This window comes from Vigna angularis, chromosome 7 (assembly GCF_016808095.1).
Source record: "Vigna angularis cultivar LongXiaoDou No.4 chromosome 7, ASM1680809v1, whole genome shotgun sequence".
Taxonomy (NCBI): domain Eukaryota; kingdom Viridiplantae; phylum Streptophyta; class Magnoliopsida; order Fabales; family Fabaceae; genus Vigna; species Vigna angularis.
In genome coordinates this window covers 14,292,171-14,316,940 of record NC_068976.1, presented here as the reverse complement: position 1 = coordinate 14,316,940, position 24,770 = coordinate 14,292,171, and the positions used below count along the sequence as shown (strand labels likewise).

General features: G+C 31.3%; 3 protein-coding genes across 5 annotated transcripts; 1 reads left to right on the top strand and 2 right to left on the bottom strand.

Annotated features, from left to right (window-relative positions):
- Positions 1 to 8,343: 8,343 nt before the first annotated feature.
- LOC108337227 (uncharacterized) lies at positions 8,344 to 12,271 on the bottom strand. 3 transcript variants are annotated; one of them, XM_017573706.2, is made up of 6 exons: positions 12,041 to 12,271; positions 11,170 to 11,292; positions 10,519 to 10,754; positions 9,531 to 9,567; positions 8,724 to 8,781; positions 8,344 to 8,642 (listed from the first exon to the last, which is right to left on the bottom strand). In XM_017573706.2, exons 1-6 carry the CDS (start codon positions 12,143 to 12,145, stop codon positions 8,563 to 8,565), a joined length of 639 nt encoding a protein of 212 aa, XP_017429195.1. In that variant the 5' UTR covers positions 12,146 to 12,271; the 3' UTR covers positions 8,344 to 8,562. The 3 variants fall into 3 exon arrangements, with proteins under 3 accessions (XP_017429195.1, XP_052736798.1, XP_017429196.1); XM_052880838.1 differs by having other exon boundaries at positions 11,170 to 11,284; positions 12,041 to 12,269; XM_017573707.2 differs by having other exon boundaries at positions 12,028 to 12,268.
- Positions 12,272 to 12,493: 222 nt separating this feature from the next.
- On the top strand, positions 12,494 to 17,023 carry LOC108338615 (probable pectin methylesterase CGR3). The gene is made up of 7 exons (XM_017575605.2): positions 12,494 to 12,654; positions 12,786 to 12,954; positions 13,038 to 13,077; positions 13,170 to 13,211; positions 15,564 to 15,938; positions 16,410 to 16,465; positions 16,645 to 17,023. The coding sequence occupies exons 2-7, from the start codon at positions 12,844 to 12,846 to the stop codon at positions 16,795 to 16,797; spliced, it is 777 nt and encodes a 258-aa protein (XP_017431094.1). The 5' UTR covers positions 12,494 to 12,654; positions 12,786 to 12,843; the 3' UTR covers positions 16,798 to 17,023.
- A 4,323-nt stretch (positions 17,024 to 21,346) lies between these two features.
- Positions 21,347 to 24,687, bottom strand: LOC128197826 (protein kinase PVPK-1-like). Its single transcript, XM_052880643.1, has 2 exons — positions 24,659 to 24,687; positions 21,347 to 21,779 (listed from the first exon to the last, which is right to left on the bottom strand). The coding sequence occupies exons 1-2, from the start codon at positions 24,685 to 24,687 to the stop codon at positions 21,347 to 21,349; spliced, it is 462 nt and encodes a 153-aa protein (XP_052736603.1).
- Positions 24,688 to 24,770: the final 83 nt, after the last annotated feature.

Here is a 24,770-nt window from a genome sequence, read left to right as displayed (position 1 = left end):
AATCAATGTATATACAAACTCGTTTAATGTGTATATTGTTAGATTCATATAATATTTTTATTTATATTTTTTTAGTTATATATATATATATATATATATATATATTTGTAGACATGACAATATAAATACATTAGTGATATATTTTAAAATAATTACTTTTTTAATTTTTACATTTTCTTTCGATCTTACTAAAATAGTAAACTTACATTTTTAAGTTGAAAATAGTAAAAAATAAATTTAAAGAATATAAAACAAAATTTATAATATTAAAAAGATATTATTTTGTTATAATAAATATCTAATTTAGACCTTTGAAATAAACTATTAAGTACAATATTTTAATTTATTATGTTACAAATACATTTAATTAAAATCTTATGTCAATTTCTATGTACAGACAAAAAATATGAAAAATATTAAAAAATAATATTTATATTATAAATTAAAATAAAAAGATAAATATAATTTCTTTAAGATAAAATTATTACATTACAATTTATTTTATATTATAGTGTAAACAATTTGTATTATCAACAAATATATATTATTTTAAGAAATAAAAGTAAAATATATTTTTTAAAATTTTATTTTATTAAATGACCAAGTAATTATAAATTATAAAAGGATAGAATTAAAAATGAAAAACATATAATATAGGAAAACCGTTTAATTCTTTAAATATAAATTATTTATATTTAATGTTTTTTTTGTTATATTTACAACATATTTATGGTTACACTTATCTAATTAATATATATATATATATATATATATATATATATATATATATATATATATATATATATATATATATATTCGTAGACTCAAGGACAATATAAATATATTTATAGTTTACTAGCTTTTACTTTTTGTTTTGGCGTTATTTTAGTCCTAAGTTTTAATAATTTAGAATAAAAAATAAATTTAGTAAATATAAAACAAATTTATAATATTACGAAGTGTGATATTTTTTTATTACTAAACCTTTAAAATCAACTATTAAACACAATATTTTAATTTATTTTGTGATAAATATAATTATTTAAAATGTTAAATATGTTTTTAGTTATTAAACTTTAATGTGAAATTGAAATTCATTTTTGTCTCAAACTTTGAAACAATTTGATTATCAAAATTTTAAAATAAATAGATACCGTCTTCTAACCCAATTGTATTAATTTTTTTTCTCTGTCAAATGGTGTTTCATATTGGTAATTTAATTATTTATACCATTTTATACATTCTAACTCAGATATAAGTTTGAAAGACCATTTAACATGTAAAAATAATTAACAACGTTGGATTAAACAAACTATATCAATTAATTTTTAAAATTAGGAGACAAAAAGTATTAAAGTTTTGAACAGAAACTAATTCTAATTTAACATTCAACTTTACGAACTAAAATTTTTCTTAACTATTTAAAACTTTTTACAGAATTATATAAATATATATATATATATATATATATATATATATATATAAATAAATATATATATAAATATATATATATATAAATATATATATAAATATATATATATATATATAAATATATATATATATATATATATATATATATATATGATTGATGTTATGTTTTTATTAAATAATATCAGTTTAATTTTTATATAAGAAAAAAAATGAAGAATATTTAACACTAGAAACATTTATATAATGATTTAGTATAATAATGATAAATATAATTATTTATCGACAACTTTTTTATAAGACAAAATTATTACATGATTATTTTTTTATATAACAGTATAAATATTTTGTATTATTAGTAAATCTATACTAATTTTTTAAAATAATATTATTTTAAGACATGGAACTAAAATATTTGTTTTTTCTAAATTTAATTTTATTATATGATAAAGTAATTAAAAATCATAAAAGAATATAATTAAAAATTAACAAATAATATAAAAAAGAATTAATATTTTTAATATAAGTTAATCATTAATAAATTATTAAATGACTAAGTAATTAGGAATTATAAAAAAAGAAAAGTTAAGAATGGAAAATAACAGAAAAAATAATTAATACTTTAAATATAAGTTATTATTTGATAATAAATATATTACAAATACATTAGATAAAACTTTTAATCATAATTAAAATATATAAAAGCATAAAAAATGAATTAATACTTTAAATATAATTTATTTTTTAATAATAAGTATATTAAAAATACATTGTATAAAAACTTTTAGGAGAGTGGACCAAGGTGTTTTAGGGCGAAATGATGATTGAGAGTGAATATGAGATTCTTGATAGCATGAACATTGCTTCCTGTAATTGTAATAGATTAGTACAAGTAATATTGAACCTTTACTGTTTTGAATAAAAATAGAAGGATTACTAGTAGTTGAATGAAAACCCATCTTGAGTAAGGTGTAGCTAAGCTTATGATATTAGGCTCATGGAGTCTGTTTGAGTCCATAACGAGCTTTGTGAAGACGACAAACATGACGAGTGTTGGACAAAAATCTTCGGCGTTGTTCCATGTAAACAACTTAACTTAAATCCCCATATAGGAAGGCGTTAGCTAGTGTATAGGTTATTTTGCAGAGATGATGATGGAGCGAATAATACGTATGGTGATACGTTTTACCAAAGGACTGAAAATCTCATAGAAATCCAGACCTTCAACTTGATTGTAACCCCGAGAAACAAGACAGACCTTCCTTTGTTGAAGATTGCCATCTTTATTATATTTGTTTTCGAAGATCCAATGAGATGAGCACCAACAGAGGTTCAACAAGACTCCATGTGTGATTCGTAAGCAACACGTTGTATTCAAGCTGCATGGCACACTTCTAGTAAGGTTGGGAAATAGCCTCTTTAACAGATGTGGTGTAACGTGCGCAAGAAAAGCTACAGAGAGAGACAAAGAAGGAAAAGTTGTTAAGCACAAGGCAAGCGATCTCGCAAGCTGAGGTCATTAGGAAAAGCGTGAGGCAACCAATGGAAAATATTTTATGGGAGGACTTCGTGTAGTGAGGGACGTGTGTGTGGTATGACCCAATCTGTTACTTCTATTACTCTCTATTCTCTCTCTAACTATTGTTAATTAGGGTTCTACATTGCCATGGACATGAAGAACGTTTGTTTTTAGATTCACGTTACCAAGTTCTATTAAACCCTGAAAATATACACAAGACTGCTTTTCGTACGCAACATGACATTTCGAGTGGTTGACCATGTCCTTTGGCTTGACGAATATTCCAGCCACGTTTCAAACTCTTTCGAATGTTATTTTTAAAAATATATTAAGGAAGTTTGTTCTTGTTTTATTTGATGACATCCTCGTATATAACTTTTCATGGAATGATAATCTCTATTATTTGGAAGTAGTATTGCACCTTCTACAACAACATAAATTGTATGTGTGCTTTTTGAAGTGTTCATTCGAGGTTAAAGAAATTGATTACTTAGGTCATACTCTATTTGTTGTGGTGTCACCATAGATACATCTAAGCTTGATTCCATTCGAGATTGGCCTCAACCAAAGAATTTGAAACAGTTGCGTGACTTTCTTGGTTTATCGGGGTATTATCGTTGTTTTTGTGAAAAGCTATGCCCAATTGGCTGCACTCTTGAAAAATTAGTTAAGAAAACATGTTTTTTGTTGGAAAAACTCAACAGGTAAAATTTTTTCTGATTTGAAACGGACTCTTATGACAACTTCGATTTTGGTTATTCCTAACTTTGTAGAGCCATTTATTTTAGAAATTGATGCTTCAGGAATTAAAATTAGAGCAATTTTAAGTCAAAAGAATCATCCAATTGCTTATTTCTCCAAGAAGTTTTCTATGCACATGCAAAAACAATCAACTTATACACGAGTGTTTTATCCCATCATAGAGGCTTTGGCAAAATTTCGTCATTACCTTCTTAGCCACAAATTTATCATTAAAATTGATTAGCAAAGTCTAAAAGAGCTTTTAGAACAAAGGCTTCAAACTCCAGAGCAACAACAATGGTTACCTAAAAATGTCCTGTCTCGTAGCTTTCTGATGGCATTGTCCATGCCATACAATCAATGGTTACACTTGGTTGCTGAATTAACTTAAGAAGATGCCCATTTAAAGAAGCTATATGAGAAATGTGTAGTAGCTACACTTCTAATACAAGAGTAAGCGATTAAAGATGGTGTTTTATTCTGGAAAGGTAAGGTGGTGTTACTAGCTAATACTGAATTAATTAATGAAATTCTAATGGAATTTCATGCTTCAAAAATTGGTGGTCATGTTGAAGTAGCTAAGACCGTGGCTCGTATTGGTTCTCTATTTTTCTAGCCAGGAATGAGACCAGTTAGGAAATTCATTTGAGAATGCCAAGTATGTCAACAAGCGAAAGTAGAGTAAGCATTACTAGCATGGTTGTTACAACCATTACCTATTCCACAACATGTATGGAATGACATTTCGTTAGATTTCATCACAAATCTTCCAAATTCCAATGACTTTTCTACTATTATGGTAGTGGTGGATAGACTCTTTAAGTTTGAGCATTTTATTCCATTAAAAGCTGCTTATACTAGTAAAGTGGTTGTTGATACTTTTATCAATAATATTGTTAAGGTGTATGGGGTGCCCAAATCAATTGTTTTAGATCATGATCACATTTTTATTAGTTCTTTTTGGAAGCACTTATTCAAGGCTCAAGGAACTACCTTAGCCATGGGTTCTTTATATCATCCACAGCCAAACAAAAAATTTGAACAAAACTCTTATGTATTTGTGGTGCTTTGTCTTTGATATTCTAAAAGGGTAGTGGTCAATGTTGCCATGGACATAATTATGGTATAATTCTTGATTGCATCAAAGTATTCGCATGTCACCCTTCAAGGCTTTGTATGGTAAAGACCCTTCTTCAGTTTTGCAATATGAAACCAATGTAACAGATCTTGTTTTAGTTCAAGAGTTATTACGAGAACGTGATATTTTGTTACAATAATTGAAATCTAATTTAAGGCTCAATAGTACATGAAATCCCAAGCTGATAAAATATGTAGATTTTTGCAGTTTGTGATAGGAAATTGGGTGCTTATGAAATTGCAACCATATAGACAATATTCACGGGTTTTGAGAAAAGTTCAAAAATTAAGTATGCATTATTTTGGATCTTTTGAGGTGATTGCCAAGATAGGAGAGGTAGCTTATAAACTCAAATTATCATATTCAACTCGTATCCACTCGGTGTTTCATATTTCATTACTTAAGAAATTTGTTGGAAGTCCTTCTCAATAGTATTTACCCTTGCCACTCACTACAACTGAGTTTGATCCTTGAGTACAACATTTCTTGTTTTTAGATTCCCGCATAATCATGCGTAATTCCAAATCAATTCCACAAGTGTTAATTCAATGGGATTCTTTAGGGCCTTCAATTCCATAAGTTGTTAGGTAATTATGTAGAATTTCTCTTAATCAGATTTGTGAGAGAAAATATAAATGCGGAATAATAATACTCAAAATATAACTCTTGAAATTATATTACAAATATATTATTGATAAAGAAAAATTACAGTTTCACCTTTCTCTCTCTTAACTTATTTCTTGCCTATGTTTCTTCTCTCCTTGTAGGGATGCATTACAAAGAAATAAGCAACATGTGTATATAAGTGAAAGTAAACAATATTCTCCATTCACTTTCTTTTCCTTTTTATAAGCTTTCTAAACTATTATTGATTTTCCACTTTGTGAAACCAAGAAGTAAGCATCCTTAATTTTTTCTCAATGGAGGATGCAATTCTCTTTGTTGAGTTGACCAATTCTAACAATTATCCCACTTGAAGGCTAATTTCGATTTGTCTTCACACCTTGATCATTACATCGATCCTCCGTTGAGAGATTAGTAGAATTGGCCAACTCAACAAAGAGAATTGAATCATCCGTTAAGAGAAAATTAGGGATGCTTACTTCTTGGTTCACAAAGTGGAAAATCAATAATATTTTAGAAAGCTTAAAAATAGGAAAACAAAATGAATGGAGAATATTGCTTATGTGTACTTATAAATACCTCTCGCTTATTTCTTTGTAATTCTTTCCAACAAGTAGGGAAGAAACGTAGGCAAGAAATAAGTTAAGAAAGAGAAAGGTGAAATTGTAATTTTTCTTTATCAATAATATATTTGCAATATAATTTCAAGAATTCTATTTTAACTGTTATTATTTCGTATTTATATTTTCTCTCACAAATCTGATTAAGATAAATTCTGCATAATTACTTAACAAAGGCGAACATGTTCCAAAGTATAAGCTGGATGGGAGTTTGGGTTTTCCAGTAACTCTTTTTTTATCTTTTGTACGACCAAGTCCCTTTCTACTTCTTCAAAGACCGCCTGGAACTCTTGCCAAGAGGGTTTGGCAATCACTCTCAACTCCTTTTCCTCATCTTCCTTCTCTTCCAACTTCCTATCCAAAGCATCCGCCACCTTATTTGAGGCATGTGATCTGTAAACAATTTCAAATTCATAGCCCAACAATTTGGCCAACCAATTCTTTTGATTCTAAGTAGTTATTCTCTTCTCTAGGAGGTATTTTAAGCTCCACCGGTCTGTGTGAACGACAAATTTTTGGCCTAGGAGGTATGGTGTCCAATGTTGGATGGCCAACACTAAGGCCATTAACTCCATCTCGTAAATAGACTTGGAGAGAGAAGCTTCGGATAATGATTTGCTGAAATAAGATTTGGAGAGAGAACGCATCATAGTGGTCATGTAAACCATCTAATATCACCTTAATGTGATCTTCTTCCGTGTTAGGGAACCAATGGCAGCGAGAGAATCCACTGTTCTTTTAATATCAAGAAGATAGATAGATATGTTGTGTTAAGAAGTCAACTTTAAGCCTAACTTAATCGTGTTTTATTTTGTAGTCAACAGGGAATCTTAAACACACCTCGTCACACTAAGGCATACACATTTCGAGCTTGGGATTAGACATTAATGGGTGATTCAATAGTAGTCTGATAGCGGGTGAAATAATAAGTCCAATAAATAACAAATCTCACTAGGATAGGCTCTAACTCATGACTCTGATACCATGTCAAGAAGTAGATTTTAAGCCTAACTCAACTCTACAAAATTGGCTTATAAGTTAAGGTTTGCACCTATTTATATACTATATACTGACCTTATTTTTAGCCGATGTGGGATCCCAACATGTTGCGCATTCAATTTCTTGATATTGGCGCGAGATTGGTGGGCATAATAGGTTGTAAGCTTTTTCCAAAGTTCTGATGCAGTGTTGACACCAAGCATTTTCGTCAACGGAGTTGGTGACATTGAAACGAGGAGTCAGGCCATTATCAATTGATCTTGTTGTTCATATTGGAGAAACAAAGGATTAATGATGTTTTCAGCTTCATTTGCAGGCGTAAGGAGCATGGAAGGAACGTTATTGCCATCAAGAAACTTCAAGAAATGGAGTCCTTTGGTTGTAGCTATAATCTGTTGCTGCCAAACTAAAATATTTTCTTCATCTAATTTAAGATTAAGAGAGGTGGGAAATGTGTGTGGGACGAAGGGTGGGGAAGACGAAGCTTGGGTGGACATGGAGACTTCAGTGGTTGAGTTTATGGAAGCCATGGTATGATCATGCTCTAGATACCATGTTAGGATTAATGGAAAGATAATGTATGAAGAAAACAAAGTTATTGTATTTTCACTATTGTGTGTACAACGAGAGAGAGAGAGGGAGAGAATAAATAGTACATGAATGCATACAAAGGAAAACCATGCACGTACTTATGGTTACAACATATAATAGAAAAACTAGATCTGTTAACATATACTAGAACAATGATAGAACTTTGTTAGTATTTGGGTTCATTGTTTGGATTTTTTGAGATAAGGAGAAGGGAATAAATCAAAGGAAGTAGAGGAAGAGTTGAAGAGCATAAGTGTTGATTTTCCTTCCTTTTGTTTGGATAATTAAAATTCCCCCCAAGTTGGGGAAAAGCTTTGAAATGTTCATAAAAATAAAATACAGTGGATACAGGATCACTTGTTAATCCCTTTCTCCTCGTTCCAAAAATAACCGAGAAGTTATAACATGTTTCATGTAGTGACCCTTACCTTGAATTCACTTCTAGAAATTCTGTAATAATATACATTACTTCCAAATGCAGTTGATTATTGGAAGGTCTCAGTATACATTAATAAAAATGTTTGCAAAGTTGAGTAGAACAAATTTACAAAAGTCTCCGAGAAGTCCCTATAGTGTTCAGCAAATGAATTAATTGGGTAAAAAATAATTTAAAAGATTTTAAAGAGGCCATTGGCGTCTGATTGCAATGCTTATCAATTAAATATGTCCCTGGATAATCAATCTAACAGAAAAAAAATAAATTCAATGCATCCAAGGGCAACAATTTTACAATAAAACAGATCAACACCATCATTATTAATTTATGATGGGATAATTACCAAACATTTAGTAGCAACAGAATCATAATTTAGTTGGATTATAATTCTATTCTAGGAAAGCTTAAGAGGACCTTTGGTGATTAACCTGAATACCTCATCTGGTTGTTGTGCAGACTTGGACAATTATAGATTCTGGTTCTTCCTTTCTTTTTGTATGGCTTCATATGAACACATTACTTCTTTGAACTTGGCCTCAGAAGCCTCTATCACATTTTCACATCCAAGAATCAATAATGCTATGGTCGGAGTTAAAAGGATCCTATTAATGACTGGTAAAGCCATACCTCTATTATCCTGGTTCTGGTCAGGATGATACTGCATTGCCTTGGTTCTAAATGCTGTCTATGGAACAGATAAGATAAACTTTGTAAAATGAAACTAAGACCTAACAGAGCAATATATATAACAGAATAAGGAATTTATATTAAGATGTCCAAAACCAAGGTAAAAAGATATGAACGCTAAGCACATCCTTGCTGCAAACTAGATTTTATAAAAGGTGTTATACTAAAGTTTATAGTTAGTTGTTGGTCTATCGTGCATAAAATTTATGTGTGATACAAACTCCTTTATCATAGAACTTGCCATAAGAATTTTGGCAACTTACCATAGGGTTTTGCTAGACCAATATTCATCATCTGAACAAAAATAGATTACAATCTCTATGGGGAGGACAATCAAAATACTGGATAAAAAATTGCAAGTGAAAATTAAGGCAGCCATGTAACTTTACATTGAGCACAAACAGTAATCTTATTTTTCGCATGGATTCACTAATTTCCAACAAATTGATTACCAAACTAACGGTTTTAATAAATAAGAAGGGTGCCAAACTAACCACCCATCAAATAATATCAACCAAAGGGTCAATCTTAGCCATTTCTTACATATCCGATGCTAACAAGGAAAATAGGTAAAGATTAACACTATAATTCATAAATTGATATCTTTATCAATACAAATATGATGCCTAAATTTAACAAAGCATAAAACAATATAAAAAGAGATAATGATAATGATGATAATAATAATAATAATAATAATAATAATAATAACAACAACAACAACAAACAAAATAGATGGAAATTTACCTTAATCTCTGCCTCTGTATAGGGTGTTGTTCTAAACCTGAGATTCATAAAAGGGAACCATTAACAGCAACATGAATGCAAAACAGACATGTTATTGCCAACTTATAATGTAGACAGTACACTATTCATGTCTGGTTTTCCGTTAACAAATAATGTTCAATCAACTCTCAACAGATACCAAAAATCACATCCTTTTTTATCGGGTCATAATCACATATTGCTCTAAATGAGACATTACTCTGACTCCTCCATGTTGTATCATATAACATTTTCAAATATTCTAGTTATAGACATTTTCTTCATATCAACATGATTCTCATATTCTAGAAATATGAAATGCGCTATCTTGTGCTCTGTCATGTTATAAAGTAAGGTTGGTATTTTCTATCAAATCACACCTTACACAATCCAATATCTGATATTACAAAGGCAAAGTTACAATGCCTAACATTGTACTGTGATAAATCATGGAAGGACATTACCTTAAGAATTGTGATAAAATATAAAATATTAAATAAAGAATTTAATTTGGACATAAACTAAGAGCAAACAAGCCCATGCACGTGATTATTCTAGCAACAATGATCTCAGATATATATAAGCGTTGAATATTTTTTCAAACAAGTGCAACAACATGATTTGTTGATTGTTTAAATAGATCAAAGTTTAATCAAAATTGTGAATGTCAATGAACAGCTCAAAATATGGAATTTATTCTATAATTATTACAACATGCACTTGTGCTCATATCTTGATTTTCACTAGAAACACGCAGAAAGGAGCTTGGGTGATAAATAACAGGTCCAGAGGGTGGTTAATTAGGAGCCAGGGAGGGAAACATGAGTCAAATAATGACGACATTGAGCTGGAAGAAAGACAAAATGTAGGAAATCCTAACAGAATGGGTGTGATAGGTAGTGGAGAGTGTATGAGAGGAGAAAGAGGAATTAATATCCTAACTGTTTTAACACAATATTTCTGTAAGTACCTGTCAAGACCCAACACTGAGTAGTGATGTGATAGTGAATAGTTTCTGCTCTCTCCTGGAGTGTGTTGATAATTGGCCCACTGCTCTCTGAAGGATTCTTCGGCCTTCCAATACCAATCATCTCTTTGAAAATGTTGATGATGTGCACCACCACCACTTCCCCTCCAGCTCTCGTAGCTTCTTTTACGCTTATCCCTTTCTCTATTAAACACACTTTGCATGCGCTTTATACGTTCCTACAAAAGCAACCTAGAATCAAGACACGCTACCTAGCCTCAACCAACCAATTAAACATCTAAGCAAGCAAAGAAAAATACGCAATTTCTTTGACTTACTACAGAGAATAAACTGAAAAATACACGCTACAGTCAAATTTGCTTTCATAACAAAGTACTGACTCGGGATCGCCCATCAGAAGGACCGCATTACATCTCCCGTTTTATTTTAAAAGGCAATGTTTAACTAAATAATAATAATAAAACAAGATTGAAAGTAAAAGAATGAATAGTTTATGTAGAGACACATCTAATAAAAAAATTTGTATGCTAAATTTGCTATTTTTACTCTAACTATTTTCAAAGTCATCAGTACCATGATTTATGATTTTTACAATGACAATACATAGAAATTAAACTATACTAGAAAACTCACCACCCTCTCCACCTCCTCCTCATACTCTTCTTGCAGTCGTTTATTGTACCTCTTCCATGCTTCTTCTTGGAATGATGATCGAAAAGAACTGCCACTCGCTCCTCTTGACTGAGACCTGGACAGCTACAAAGAGTTCAACAATGACATGAACCATCAGTTTCATAGATCCCTCTGCATCTCTAGCTTGTAGTTCAAACACAAAAGGAAAAAAGGAAAAAAGAAAATAAAGGGCTTTTCATACAAAGCATAATCTCCGAAAACGTAAGTGGAAAATTTATGTTCATAGAATAATAACATTACTAAAACAAAATCTGCCACACAAAAATCAAAGCGATTCTGGTGAATGGCTCATCCGATCAACTTCTTCACACGATGCCAAAGGCAACCATCACGAAGATACAGTAAATTATTTCATAGTGGAGGATCACCATGGTTCCAACCAATTTCCATGTAACACGTAGTCGAGTTTTATTACCTCTTTTTCATAAGTTGAAAATTCTAATAAATAAATCACTTAAGGATTGATTAGAATGATAAGCAGGAGGTACGCCGGACCATGTAATAATTTCTTCAAAAACAAGGTTGGTGTGAGAAGGACAGAGCAAAGTGCAATTGAGAATAACACTAAGATCATTATTCTATAAAAAAAAAAGTAATAAAAATATACTGGAATTGAAGTTTCACCTAATCTCTGACAAAAAGTTTGCATGAAAATCGGCATATATCATCGAAGTGAAATTTCAACTATAATTGGAAAACAAAGGTAGCAGCAGTTAAGGAACTGCATGTATTTCTAAAAGAAGCAGGAAGATGCATACGATTCGAAGAACAATATGAAAAGGAAACAGACAAACTAACGCGGAGAACTAACGGAGAAGGCAGTGACGGCGGCGCCGAGTAATCCAAAGAGGAAAACTCCCCAAAGCTTGATATCATGCGCTTTCTTTTCGTTCCGATCGTTTTCGTCTTTGCTCATTTGTGAACCAAAGCCAGCAATATCACAATTCAACGATTCGAATCACCAATTGTTCCACAGTCCAAACACGTTTCTTCTCTCTCAGCAGCGATTGCCATCAAATTCTCCTCCTCGCTCTCCTCCAGTTTCATATCAACTAAAGCACCAGAATCGATCCGGTCCGGCCCGGTCCGGTCCAGTTATTATTAATCCGAATCATCACTATGACGTGGCACCAATCACCCGGTTCAAATCAACTTTTTAACTTATTGGGCCACAATGGGCCATATCCAATATGGCCTGGCCCATTCTGAATCACCGGTTCGACACCGTTGGATTCCACCAACCGACACTCCAACACCCTCTTCATTCTTTTCTTTTTCATCATTGCCATTGCCATTGCGACGAGAAAAAAAAAATAACACTTTTTATTTTTGTTATGATTCTCTCTTTTCTTTCTGTTTGTATTGTGTGTAATCCAGATCTAGCTTTTGCAGAATGCAAGTTCTGTAGGATTGTTTCGTTTATCGGTAATTCGTGAATTTTGGTTCCTTACGCGTTTTCAGTGCACTGATCTAGCTTTCATCATGTTTTTTCATCGGCATTGTGGTGAAACCGTGAAATCGTTTTTCATTCACGTTTTCTGATTCGTGTGTTGCAGATTAGTGCAACTAACATAACGCGTTTGTGCTGTAAGAAGATTCGAGAATTGAAAAGTTATGTCGAGGAGACCGGGAAATCCTTCTAGAAGGTTCGGTGACAATGGCGGTGGATTGTTCTCTTCGAAATCTAGGTCGCCGCCGGTTTTATCGATTGCACTCGTAGTTATGGTGATTTTTTTATTGAGTTAATAAGGTGCTTTCACTTTCGGTGTTTTTTTTTTCTGATTGATTTGGTTTTGGTAATTCTACAGGGAGGTTTGTTTGTCATTGGTTATTTTTACCGGGGCTCAGGTTTGTTCTACAATTTTCATTTTGTTACTTAGATGTCCTTTTGTCTTGCTTTGTTTATCTATGCAATTCAACGTCACGTGTTTATTTAACAGGTGGATTAGGCAGCCGTTTAGATTCTGTTAGCAGGCTTGAAGGTAATTTCTAATTTTTTACCTCTCTGTACTGTGAGAATTTATTACATGATCCTAGATCTCTACGATCTTGACCAATTTACATGTGAGAGGCAATTTCAAAATTTAAATTGTGGCTACCTATTACTTTGAAATTGGTCTTGGACCATGTAATAATGTCTCCTAGACTGTGATTTGTTTCACCGTCAATTTCTTTGTCTATTTAAGATACGAACAAAACTTGTGTACAGTCTCTTAAGCACTAATTGTGCTGATATCTTAATTGGAATGGGAGTTTTACCTTGTCAGTTTGCGTAATCCTTTAACGCAAACCTTTATTATGTGAATTATGTGGTAGAGTGGAAAATAACAGAAACAGTACCTAGAGAACTGTATTTGAGTTTAGTCCGATAGGTACGTTGGTATGCTGTAAGTGGAATTATGTTGATATTTTAGTTGGTATGCTATAAGTGTGTAGAGCGGATAAGTTCGTTGATGATTATGTGAGGTTAATTCCTAGTTAGCGGAGAAGGTTTTTTGACACACTTGATGAATTTCGTTTAAGTTGATGTCTTAAGCAACAAAGCAAGGTTTTGTCATTTAATTGGACGTGCATGGTGGAGCTTTGTCACAAGTGATTGTTTTCTCATTTCGTTTAAGGTTTAAGGTCTAAGCTCGACTGATGGTGGCTTGCCGCATCAAATGTGATTTCGTTGTTGTTGTGTTTTTTGTTAAGTGATAAAAAGACTTCAAGAACACTTTCTAGTCTTTGGAATCAGAGGTGTTTCTGTAATCATAAAATTTTTATGGTGTTAAATCTCATGATGCTTTTCCCTTACTGAGTTGTCCATTATAAGCTTAGTGCTGCATATGAATCCATATTATACAACACACTTTAGGAGTTTCTTCTCTGATTTGTTGTGATATAACTAGTCATATATGGTTCTTTTTGAAAAAAAAAAAAGAACAGAAAAAATTGGTCAATAATTCATTTTTGTCAGACTTGATGTTTCTAGCAGATTAAATGTTGAGTTATTTCTCTTTATTGAAATCTTATTGACTTTTATTCATGTCTCCAAAGGTTGATAAATCTACACTTGTACATTCTTTTTTCTTGTGGTAGTATGCGTTTATTGAATAGAGATTCTTGAAGGATAGCAACTTATATACTGTCGTTTTCACTGTTTTTTATTGCATTATGATAGCAATGAACACAGAGAAGGAGAAAAGATAGAAGAAACTCTTGTATTATTGCTCACTTTGCCTAAACAAAACAGAGGAGAAGAAACCCTCACTGCATGAAATACCGTGACCTCATTCCCTACTACCCCAAAATGCCAGCCTCCTCAACACGTGCTCGCTCCTCCCCTCTATATTCTCCCTTTCTCTCTCTTCAAAACAGAGAAAGAAATATTTCTGTTACAATCCCAATCATTGGGTGTGTGCAGGTGGACCCGACGAAATGGGTTTCCACTTCTTCCTTTCATACACCTTACTAAACTCCCCACTTTGCCCTTTTCCCTTTATAATTATATTCGTATCAAAACAGAAAAATGTTTGTTTGGCTGTTAGTGCCTTCTTATTCTAGTTAGTTGTTTTATCTAGTCTTCTTGTTGAGGATAGTGATAATATGATATTTTTTTCATGTGTCAGCTGTCATCCTTTGAGTTGTATTATTGCTGTGACACTTCCAGTTGGGTTCAGACTGACTGCGCATAACTTATGATGACCATCTTCATACAGTTAATGCAAAATAGTCCAAACACATACAAGATTAAAATAGTTGAAGTTGCTGACACTAACTGGATCTTACATAATGAGTGTTCTATACATTTGTCCTACCATGTAGTAAACAGTGTTTATCAATGATTTACATCTTATCTGTGGTATCCCTGTTTTTTGTAATGACATTATTCTAAAGATTTAATGATAGGTTGAATAGGTTTCATGAAAGTTATTTTCATATTACTCCAGTTTTCTTTGCTATTCTAATTTTCTGTTTACAATACCTGCATATACTCAAACAGTGATGAATTTTGTTAGTATTTGGGTTCAGTGTTTGGATGTTTGGAGATAAGGAGAAGGGAATAGATCAAAGGAAGAAGAGAAGGAGGTGAAGAGCATGACAGATAGTTTTGATTTTCCTTCCTTTTGTTTGGATGATTAAAATCCTCCCAAGTTGGGGGAAACCTTTGAAATGTTCATAAAAATTGAATATACTGGTTAAAGGATCACATGTTAATCCCTTTCTTCTTGATCCAAATATAACTGAAAAACCATGACCTTGTTGTATATATCATATGTTTCATCCAGTGATCCTTACCTTGAATTCACTTCTGGATTTTCTGTAATAATACTCATTACTTCCAAGTGCAGGTGATTATTTGTGCAGTGGAGAGGTCCAACAAGCGATTCCCATTTTACAGAAAGCATATGGAGATAGCATGCATAAAGTTTTACATGTGGGTCCTGATAGTTGCTATGTGGTCTCGAAATTGCTGAAGGAGGAGGAAACTGAAGCCTGGGGAATAGAACCATATGATATAGAGGAAGCTGATAGTAGTTGCAAAGCACTTATCCATAGAGGCAGTGTGCGTGTGGCTGATATCAAGTTTCCTCTTCCTTACAGGCCGAAATCTTTCTCTCTTGTAATTGTTTCAGATGCTCTGGATTACCTATCTCCAAGATACCTCAATAAAACTCTACCGGATTTGGTGAGGGTAGCATCTGATGGTGTTGTAATATTTACTGGTAAGAGCATGTCATGGAATTTAATACAGGTTCCTATCAATGAATTAGACTTATTCTTCTGTCTGAAGAATTTATTATTATGTGAAACTTGCGTTAAATCAACTAGCATTACGGTTTTTGATAGACCTAAATAGCAAATGGTGTCAGTTGATTCATGTAACTGATCCCATTCCCATCTAGCTGTTATTGAGTCCAAAAGTTTGGTTGTTATTGTGGGAGTGAATCATCCAGTATGGTATTAATGTTTCGAGCATAAATGTTGTTTGAGGTAGTGTATTTGAGCTTATGTGAACACTTGAACTCCCTTTTATTTGACTTAGAAGTATGATTTCCTTTTACCGGTGTTAATGTTGATGAGCTGTTGGGAGCTTGCGGTTTAAATATACTGCTTTTTCTGTTCCTGAATAGACTAACGATAGTCAAATAATCTCTTGGTTCTGTCACTGACTTCTGATGAAATCTATAATGAAGGTTTTCCTACCACTCAAAAAGCGAAGGTAGCGGATGTTTCTAAATTTGGAAGAGCGGTGAGTAGAATTTACATAAAGAATAATAGAATGTTATCCATATTTTTATAGATATATTGATGTCAATTACTGGGCCTGGATGCACAGAGGTCCTTGATCATAGACCTACATATATATACCTTTCATATTTTATATATATAGAAAAATAGGGAAAAATTAACGGATTCGTGTTGATTCAGGCCAAGATGAGAAGTTCATCCTGGTGGGTCAAGTTTTTCCTCCAGATTAACTTAGAGGAGAACGAAGCTGCTTCTAAGAAGTTTGAACAGGCTTCCACCAAGAGTTCGTATATTCCAAAATGCCAAATATTCCACTTGAATTCACTTCATTGATGAATGGGATGGTACAGCATTGGAGATCTCTTAATGTTGCTTCTCTGTTTTCATTTGAAACAATTCCTTCTATAAAAGTAATTTAATTCTTTAAAATATACTCGCCTTAGACGGAGTGCATCAATTCCATTGATAGATTTTTATTCTTTGAATTCCAGCCCCTGGCTGCAAAAGACAATCAAGTTAGTATTTAACTAAATTATTAGTTGAGTTAGGCTATCTATAAGTAAGTTGCAAATATTCCTTTTTTTTGTTGAGATATACATTAATTAGATGTCATCATATGTTCTTGAGTAATATATGTCAAAAGGTTGGATAAACCACATTGTTTCTTTTTAGTTTACTTTTATCTACGCACCATCGCTGTTGTAAACAGTAAGAAATATAATTCGTGATGACAAAATCAATAGTTTATATTTGAGTTGTTTATATATTTGGCTGTCAATGTAGGTTAGAAGTATTCCTTAGTAGATGTTTGTCAGAATTTTTTCAAATTCATGGAAAATTGTTTTTCGGTGGATGTTAATAAGATTTTGGTTTTGTAGGTTTCTTTTTTTTGTCTAGAATTTCAAATAGGTCTTCTAGTTATTCGGTGTCTTAATTGGGTCATTATTTTTGAAAATTTGAAGCAAACAGAGGCGTGTCGTCAAATTGGATAAACGTTGTTTAAGAGATTCTTATGTGAAAGTATTCTCGTCTAAGTTAAACATTTTCGCTTGGGTGAGATACGTACTGGAACATTTTCGCTTAAGCTAAAACTAAGTTGTTTGGGTGAGATTTAGGCTAAAACTTGGAGTGTCCACTGGAACATTTTCGTTTACGCGGAACTTTGCTCGCCTTGACGACAATGTCCTGTAATTAAGGTTGAGCCATTGGAGTTTTTTTGCATAGACAAAACTTGGGTTGTTTGGGCGAATCTTTTTAAAATGGTTGCTTCATCAATTTGGCTTAAGCGAAAAATTTTAGTTTAAGCGAAACATTTTAGTTCAAACGAAAAATTTTACCCGTTTAAGCGAAAAATTTTAGCTTAAGCGAGAGCATATGACTATGTGTTACTCAAAATACAAATATGTATCTAATTGATTTGACTCCTGACTATGTTCAATTATACCCATTAACTATGTTCAATTATATCCATTATTATTTTCTTTGTTAATTCATTTATTTATTGCTTGAGAAATTAAATATATTATGTTTAAAAACCTAAGTTCATCCCCTGTATGTTCAACTCTTGATCTTTCTCCGTGGCTATGATTGTGAAAGACGAAAACAATAAAAGAACAATCAAGAAGAGAAACCAAAAAATAATAATAAAGAATTCAATTAAAGATCAACAATCTTTAGGTGATAAGTTCCCATCCTAGAATGAAGAGAACTATTCACACATAGCCAAGAGCAATCCTTCAAGAGAAGAATAAAATGTATCAAACAGAGAATGTGTATCCACCCTGTTTGGTAACAATGACCAACTATGGCATAAGCTTAGAAGTTAGAACCTAATGTTGGTGTGAATAACTCACTTATGTACATTATTGAAGTTGCTAATATAGCATATGGACATTCTATTAAATTCATCATATTAAAATTTGTTTGTGTTTCATTAGAGCATGATGATGGTTCATCAGATAATGTTCTAAAGACTTACAAATACCATGGTTACTAACTTGCTTAAAAAATGGATAATAACTTCTACAACAAGACTTATCAAGTTATTACTTTCTAAAGGAAAACACGTAATTTCCAGATTTTATCTGTAAATGTGTAGTTTATCCGCTGTATTGGTATTTTATTTGATATGGAAGATTTGGTGGTAGGTTAACCATGCCCTTTGGGAAGAAATAAGGAATATTAATCACCAACTTATCAACACAGTAGTAGGTAGACATAAGCAATGTTGATCCAACACCTGCTGTTGAAGGAGCATAAGGAATCCTTGTCAAATGCTCTTTCATTGTTGTGGCTCTCAGCCCTAGCTTAAAATCCCAATATGCTTCAGCACAGATGGTGAGTTCCCACTTCTGAGATCTTAAGCCTTCTTATTTTACTTCATTTAATTATTCATTTTCTTTCTTGGCCTTATTTTCATTTCTTACTGTACAGCCACCTATTCAGCCCCTGCGTTTACTGGTTCCTGCAAATTATCCTAACTGTTCTCCCAATACAAATTTCCAGTTGAATCCAGGTGAGATTTTGAGAAGCACTTTGGTATCTCTTGTGTTATGATATGATCACTTCAATGTTCACAAAAACTTCGCAGCTATGATTTAAGAGTCGTTCGTTTTACATTATTTATTAAAATAATGATAATTATGTATGTGTATGAGACTTATTATTATAATCTAGGTGCTCTCGTTTTCCTTTCTAAATAATGATGATCTATATGTCATGTAAGAGCCTCTTAAACTGTGTTTGTCCAATTTGATGACAAATCTCTATTTGTTTTAATTTTTCAAAAAGAACTATCCAATTGAGACACCGAATAAGAAGGATCATTCTAGACAAAAAAAGAACCTACCGAAACATTAAATCTAAAATTTTTATCAATTCAAGATTATAAGGCTACTTTTTTATTATTATTTACTAGGTTGAAATATTAATTTTTATATTTGATAATAACTCAAATCCTTAATCTAAATAATAAAATTTCAATAAATTTTAATTATGTTATTCAAATGAAACATTTAAAATAATTAAATAAGTTGAAATAATAGTACTTCAAATTTAATGTATTTATATTTTTTAAAATTTTGAAAATTTTCTATTCAAATACAAAAAGTTAGGTAATTTTGGTGAAAATATTAAAACAAAATAACTTCAATTAAATGAGTCTCCTCTTTACTTATTTATTATGAGATTAACTCGCCATTAAATTTCGAGTAACAAATTCAAAGACAAGAAAAGAAATCAAGAATTGAAAACTTTGTTTATTTTGTATTTTTATAACTTTGAAATTATTTAAGGGAGTTTGTAGAAACATCCTAATTGATTACCATTTATAATGAATTATTATTAAGTAATTATATATATAAACAATTATCTTTCAAAACTTACCTACCTAGTTATCAACTATTTATTATATAATTAATTTTCTAGTTATTGTGATGTATATTTAATCAATTAATTAATGAAAATAATTGATTATATTATTTGGATAATAGTTTTAGACACAATGAATAACAAAATTTATCTAAATTATATTATACCATATTTTATATATTTTTAGTACTCTCTTCTTGATAAATAATAATTACTGAAAATGGAAATTGTCAAAAGAAGAATGTGATGATAAAGTCAAAAGGACTTATGATGATGTTGATGTATGCTTATTTATTATAATGATATTTATTTCATTGACAAAGAGAGATAGATATTGAATAAACTTTTCAGCATGATCTTACTTTTGCATTTGTTTTTAATAGCCTTAATTATAGATTTGGTTGAATATTTTTTCCATTAGATCAATTTTATCCTTCTTTTTTTATTGAGTACTTTTATTTTTTAAAATGATAAATTTTTTTATATTAGGGTAACATTGTCACCACATATTCACGTGTTAATTTGTAAAATTTTTAATATTTTTAATTTAGAAAAAACAAAAAATTTCACATCAACTAGTTTTCAGTTTAATCTTCATATTTACAATTTTAATTTAATTTTGTTCTTGTTATAAATGGAGCAAATCAAATTAATAATTAAACTTAACTACAATTTAATTAAAATTTATATATCACTTCACTTAAATATTTAAATTAATTTATTATTTATATTTTTACATAAAAAAAGTTCTTATTAAAATTTATAATTTTTAAAAATGTTAAAAATATAAATGTGAAGTTAATATTAATGTCTTATATTTAAATTTTGGTTTAAACCTTTGGATGGTCCTCGTATTTATATGGGAATCTCAGATGGGTCATCGTTTTTTTTTCGGTCTCAATTGGGTCATATTTTTTGTAAAAATGAGCCAATTTTACCCTAACCGTTAAATGCTTTCAGACGGCGTTAAATTTAGCTGAACTGTATTTTATATTTTGATGGCGTGGCATTGTTCATTAAAATTGAATGACTGATGTGTTTTAAAATTGTTCACGTCACATCTCAAATCAACTTCTTCTTCTGTCTCACCACTTTCTCTCTCTCCCATCTCTTCCAACGCTCAAAAGCTGCAATCTTTCTTTGTTTTTTCCTCTTCTACTTCATCTTCCAACTTTTCCAGTCCTTCTCCATTGTTTTTCATTCTGCAATGACACCACACTGCAACAAAAACCATTTTGATATCAAAACAACAAAACCCAATTAAAACCCAAAATTCACGAGACATAAAAAACATTGTTATCTTTTTGAGAAAAATTGAAATTGGAATTGAATGGATTTGGAAACTACAGAGGCGCGAGAATGGCAGTTAGATCAAGACTGAAATTTCACAATTTTAGCTCAACTTGCCAGTCAAAGGGAAAAACTTCAGATTTCTTTATGATAAAAAACTCTAAAATTTCTCTCAAAGTTTTTCTTTTTAATCTGTGGCGCCACGTTTATAGGCGAGACGATGCTAGGGCTCCTTCACAAGCAACCCTCTGATCAAATCTCTGGCAGCAAAGCTAACAGTTGGAGATTCTGGAAATCTTAAAGGCTCACCAATTACATTGAACAGAGTTGCACGGTTTGCAGGACCTTTGAATGGTGTTCTACCAAACAGAAGCTCATACAGGAATATCCCAAATGTCCACCAGTCCACAACACTTCCATGCCCTTCACCCTTGATGATCTTTGGGGCCAAGTACTCGTGTGTTCCAACAAAGGACATTGATCTTGCATTTGTTGGCTCGGCAATTAGCTCAGGAAGAGGGGTCACCTGGTTGTGCACATCATTCTTTGGTTTAGACTTTTTGTCTTTCTTGGATTTTCTGGATAGAAAGCGCAGTGTGAAGCACGCAGTGTGAAGCGCATAAACGGCGGAATCCTTGTGCGTCCACGGGAGGAGTCTGCATCAGTGATTAGAGGAAGAAGAAGCACTGTAGCCACAAAGATCTGATGATTTTAAAACACATCACCCATTCAATTAAATTCAATTAAATGCATAATGCCACGTCATCAAAGCAAAAAATACAGCTCAACCTAATTTAACGCCGTTTGGAACAACTTAACGGTTAGGGTAAAATTGGCTCATTTTTACAAAAAATATGATCCAATTGAGACCGAAAAAAAAATGATGACCCATTTGAGATTTCCATATAAATACGAGGACCAACCGAGGATTTAAACCTTAAATTTTTAATATTTTTAAAAAATTATAAATTTAAATAGAATTTTTTATCTATAAATGTGAAAAAATTATAATTTAAATATTTAGACGGAGATGTCCTATAAATTATAAAATGATATTTTAATATATATATATATATATATATATATATATATATATATATATATATATTATTGATAGGGGTTGTATTTAGTTAAATCCATCTCACATGTGTTTTGATGATGAACAAAAGAAATGTTTTATAATTTCTTGCATAACTATAAAACAATTGTTTGATCTTTATTGTGCATGTGCTTGAAATGATTGGTATGTGCATTCTTTGTATGAAAATGAATCATAAGTTGAAACATATTGCATGTTGCATATTTGGAAGAAATAATCGATTAAACTATTTATATAATATGTTATATTTCTTCATATCTCAGTACATGCTTAATATAGACAAAACAACTATAGTTTAACCGATTTCATTAGTTGTATAATCAATTAAAACACGTTACAATGTCAACATGTGTTTGTTGAGTGCTTTGATATGTTTAGAATAGAAAATGATTTTGAAATTTGCTTAAGTATGAAACTTAACCAATTACATAAGTTTCATAATCGGTTAAAACGTTTATATTGTAAAAGTCATTTTCATTCAAAGTCTATAATGATTATATTTGTTTGTTGTTGGCTTGTATAATTTATCTAATCGATTGCATGCGCTATTTAATCTGTTAAATCTGAAACAGATGTAAAACTGTTAAAGCAGAAAGAAAAACTTAATATATAATCGATTAAACTGCGTCTGGTTTGAAAAATTCTATAAATAGATGCTTTGCGCGTTGCTTCAATACGAATTCTTGTACTTACGGTTTCATAACTGACTTGTTTGTTAAGTATTGATTGCAGGAGTGTCCTAGACTTCTTGGAGAATAAAGATTATTCATTTGGAAAGAAATCATCAAAATTCTTGCAAGATAGTTGTGCTTATACATTGCTGATCATATTCTCCACTTGAGGTGTACTCTTTGAGGATTTGTGTCTACACTACAATCAAGGAGTGTGTTTTCTGTTGCTAGGAGGAGAATCTGTGTGTTTTGCATTGAGAATTGGAATTCCTCTCAAGGTGTACAGAAAGTTATGATTGTTTTCTAGGTTGTGAGATTGTGAGGTGTTTACATATTGTGCTGTAAGTGATATTGAATTGGGGAAGAAGAGTGCATTGAGAGGGAAGTTCTCTATATTCTTGCTTGTATAACTCTATCATTATAGTGGTTTCCTTCAACTAAGGTTGTTGAAGGAAGATTGGATGTAAGTTTGACCAAACCAATATAAATCTTTGTGTTGATCTTTCTTTCCTTCTCTTTTATCATTGTTAATATTTTTGACAAATTGATTTCAAGAAAACTTAGATTTTGAAATTTAAAAAAAAAACAATTTTTTAAAGGGTTAACCAATTCACCCCATAAGACATAATTTTTTCTACAAATATAAATTGTAATTAAAATTAATTATTAATTTTTTTTTTGAGAAATAAACTTGTTTATTGAAAATTCAACCAATTAACACATGATATGTAATTAACATTAATTTAATGAACCAGATTAAACTATTTTAAAAAATAAAAAAATTAAATTAAACTATTTTTATGTTTTGTTACAAAAATAGTGTAACTTTTTTTTTTCCTTTTTATACTATGCTGTATACATTTAGATTCTTTGTACACGGATAAACTCCATAACTTACATACCTAAAGTCAAAACGTACCACAAGAAAAAAAGAAGAGGAATCCATTTTCATCTTCGAACACTTTCTTTCTATATTTTTTATTTTTCCACAAGTATCAAATCGATCAAGAATATTTGAATACATTTCTCGAAAATTCTTTGACATTCATCGCATTATGACCCTAAGTGGAAAAAGGGTTGCGTCTTATGAAAGCACATGCTATCCTGTGTTGGTTTATTTGACTTCAAAGTGGTGTGTGATTTAAAAACATTTGAAACAGATGGTTGATTATATTTGACTTAATGCCATCACGATTTTTAGATTAGATTTGCAACAACCTAACAATAAAATATTCTTTCGTCCAATGAATAAAAAGGTTTTTGCTGAAATCGTCCTTTAATTTTCCATCCAAATATATATTGTCTATAAGTTCTTTTTCCATCAAATATTGTCCTCCATATATTTAATGCATAATTAATTTTTTAAAATGATAAATAATTTAAATATTCTAAATCAAGAGTAGATAATTCTAATAATAAAATAGAATAATTTTTGTGTTCCATGATTTTATGAATAGTTTAGAAATGTGGATAAATGCCTAATTATTAAGGAGTGGAATGAGTTCTAAATGAACACGAAAGCCCATTCCTCCAATTTGTTCAATAGTGGGCCCATTGAAATTTTTATGGCGCGCATCAACCGACCAACACGTGTTTTGAGCCCACAACTTAGCCATTAAAAATTAAAAAAACAAAAAGACTATGCTACGGCACGGCACAACATTTTTAACCAAGGCCAGAAGCAAGAGCCAATAACGTCATCAAGACCCACGTGGGAAATCACTGATCGAGCGGGTACATGGTTCTGTCGTGGTCTGCGATGTACCGTATAGGAAACGTTCTCCTCTGTAGCATGTTCGAGTGGTTAGTTACACACTCGCATCATGCATGTGTGGTTGGCGTCTCGGTGTCCGCCACGTGGCGAAGCCGTTACTCCC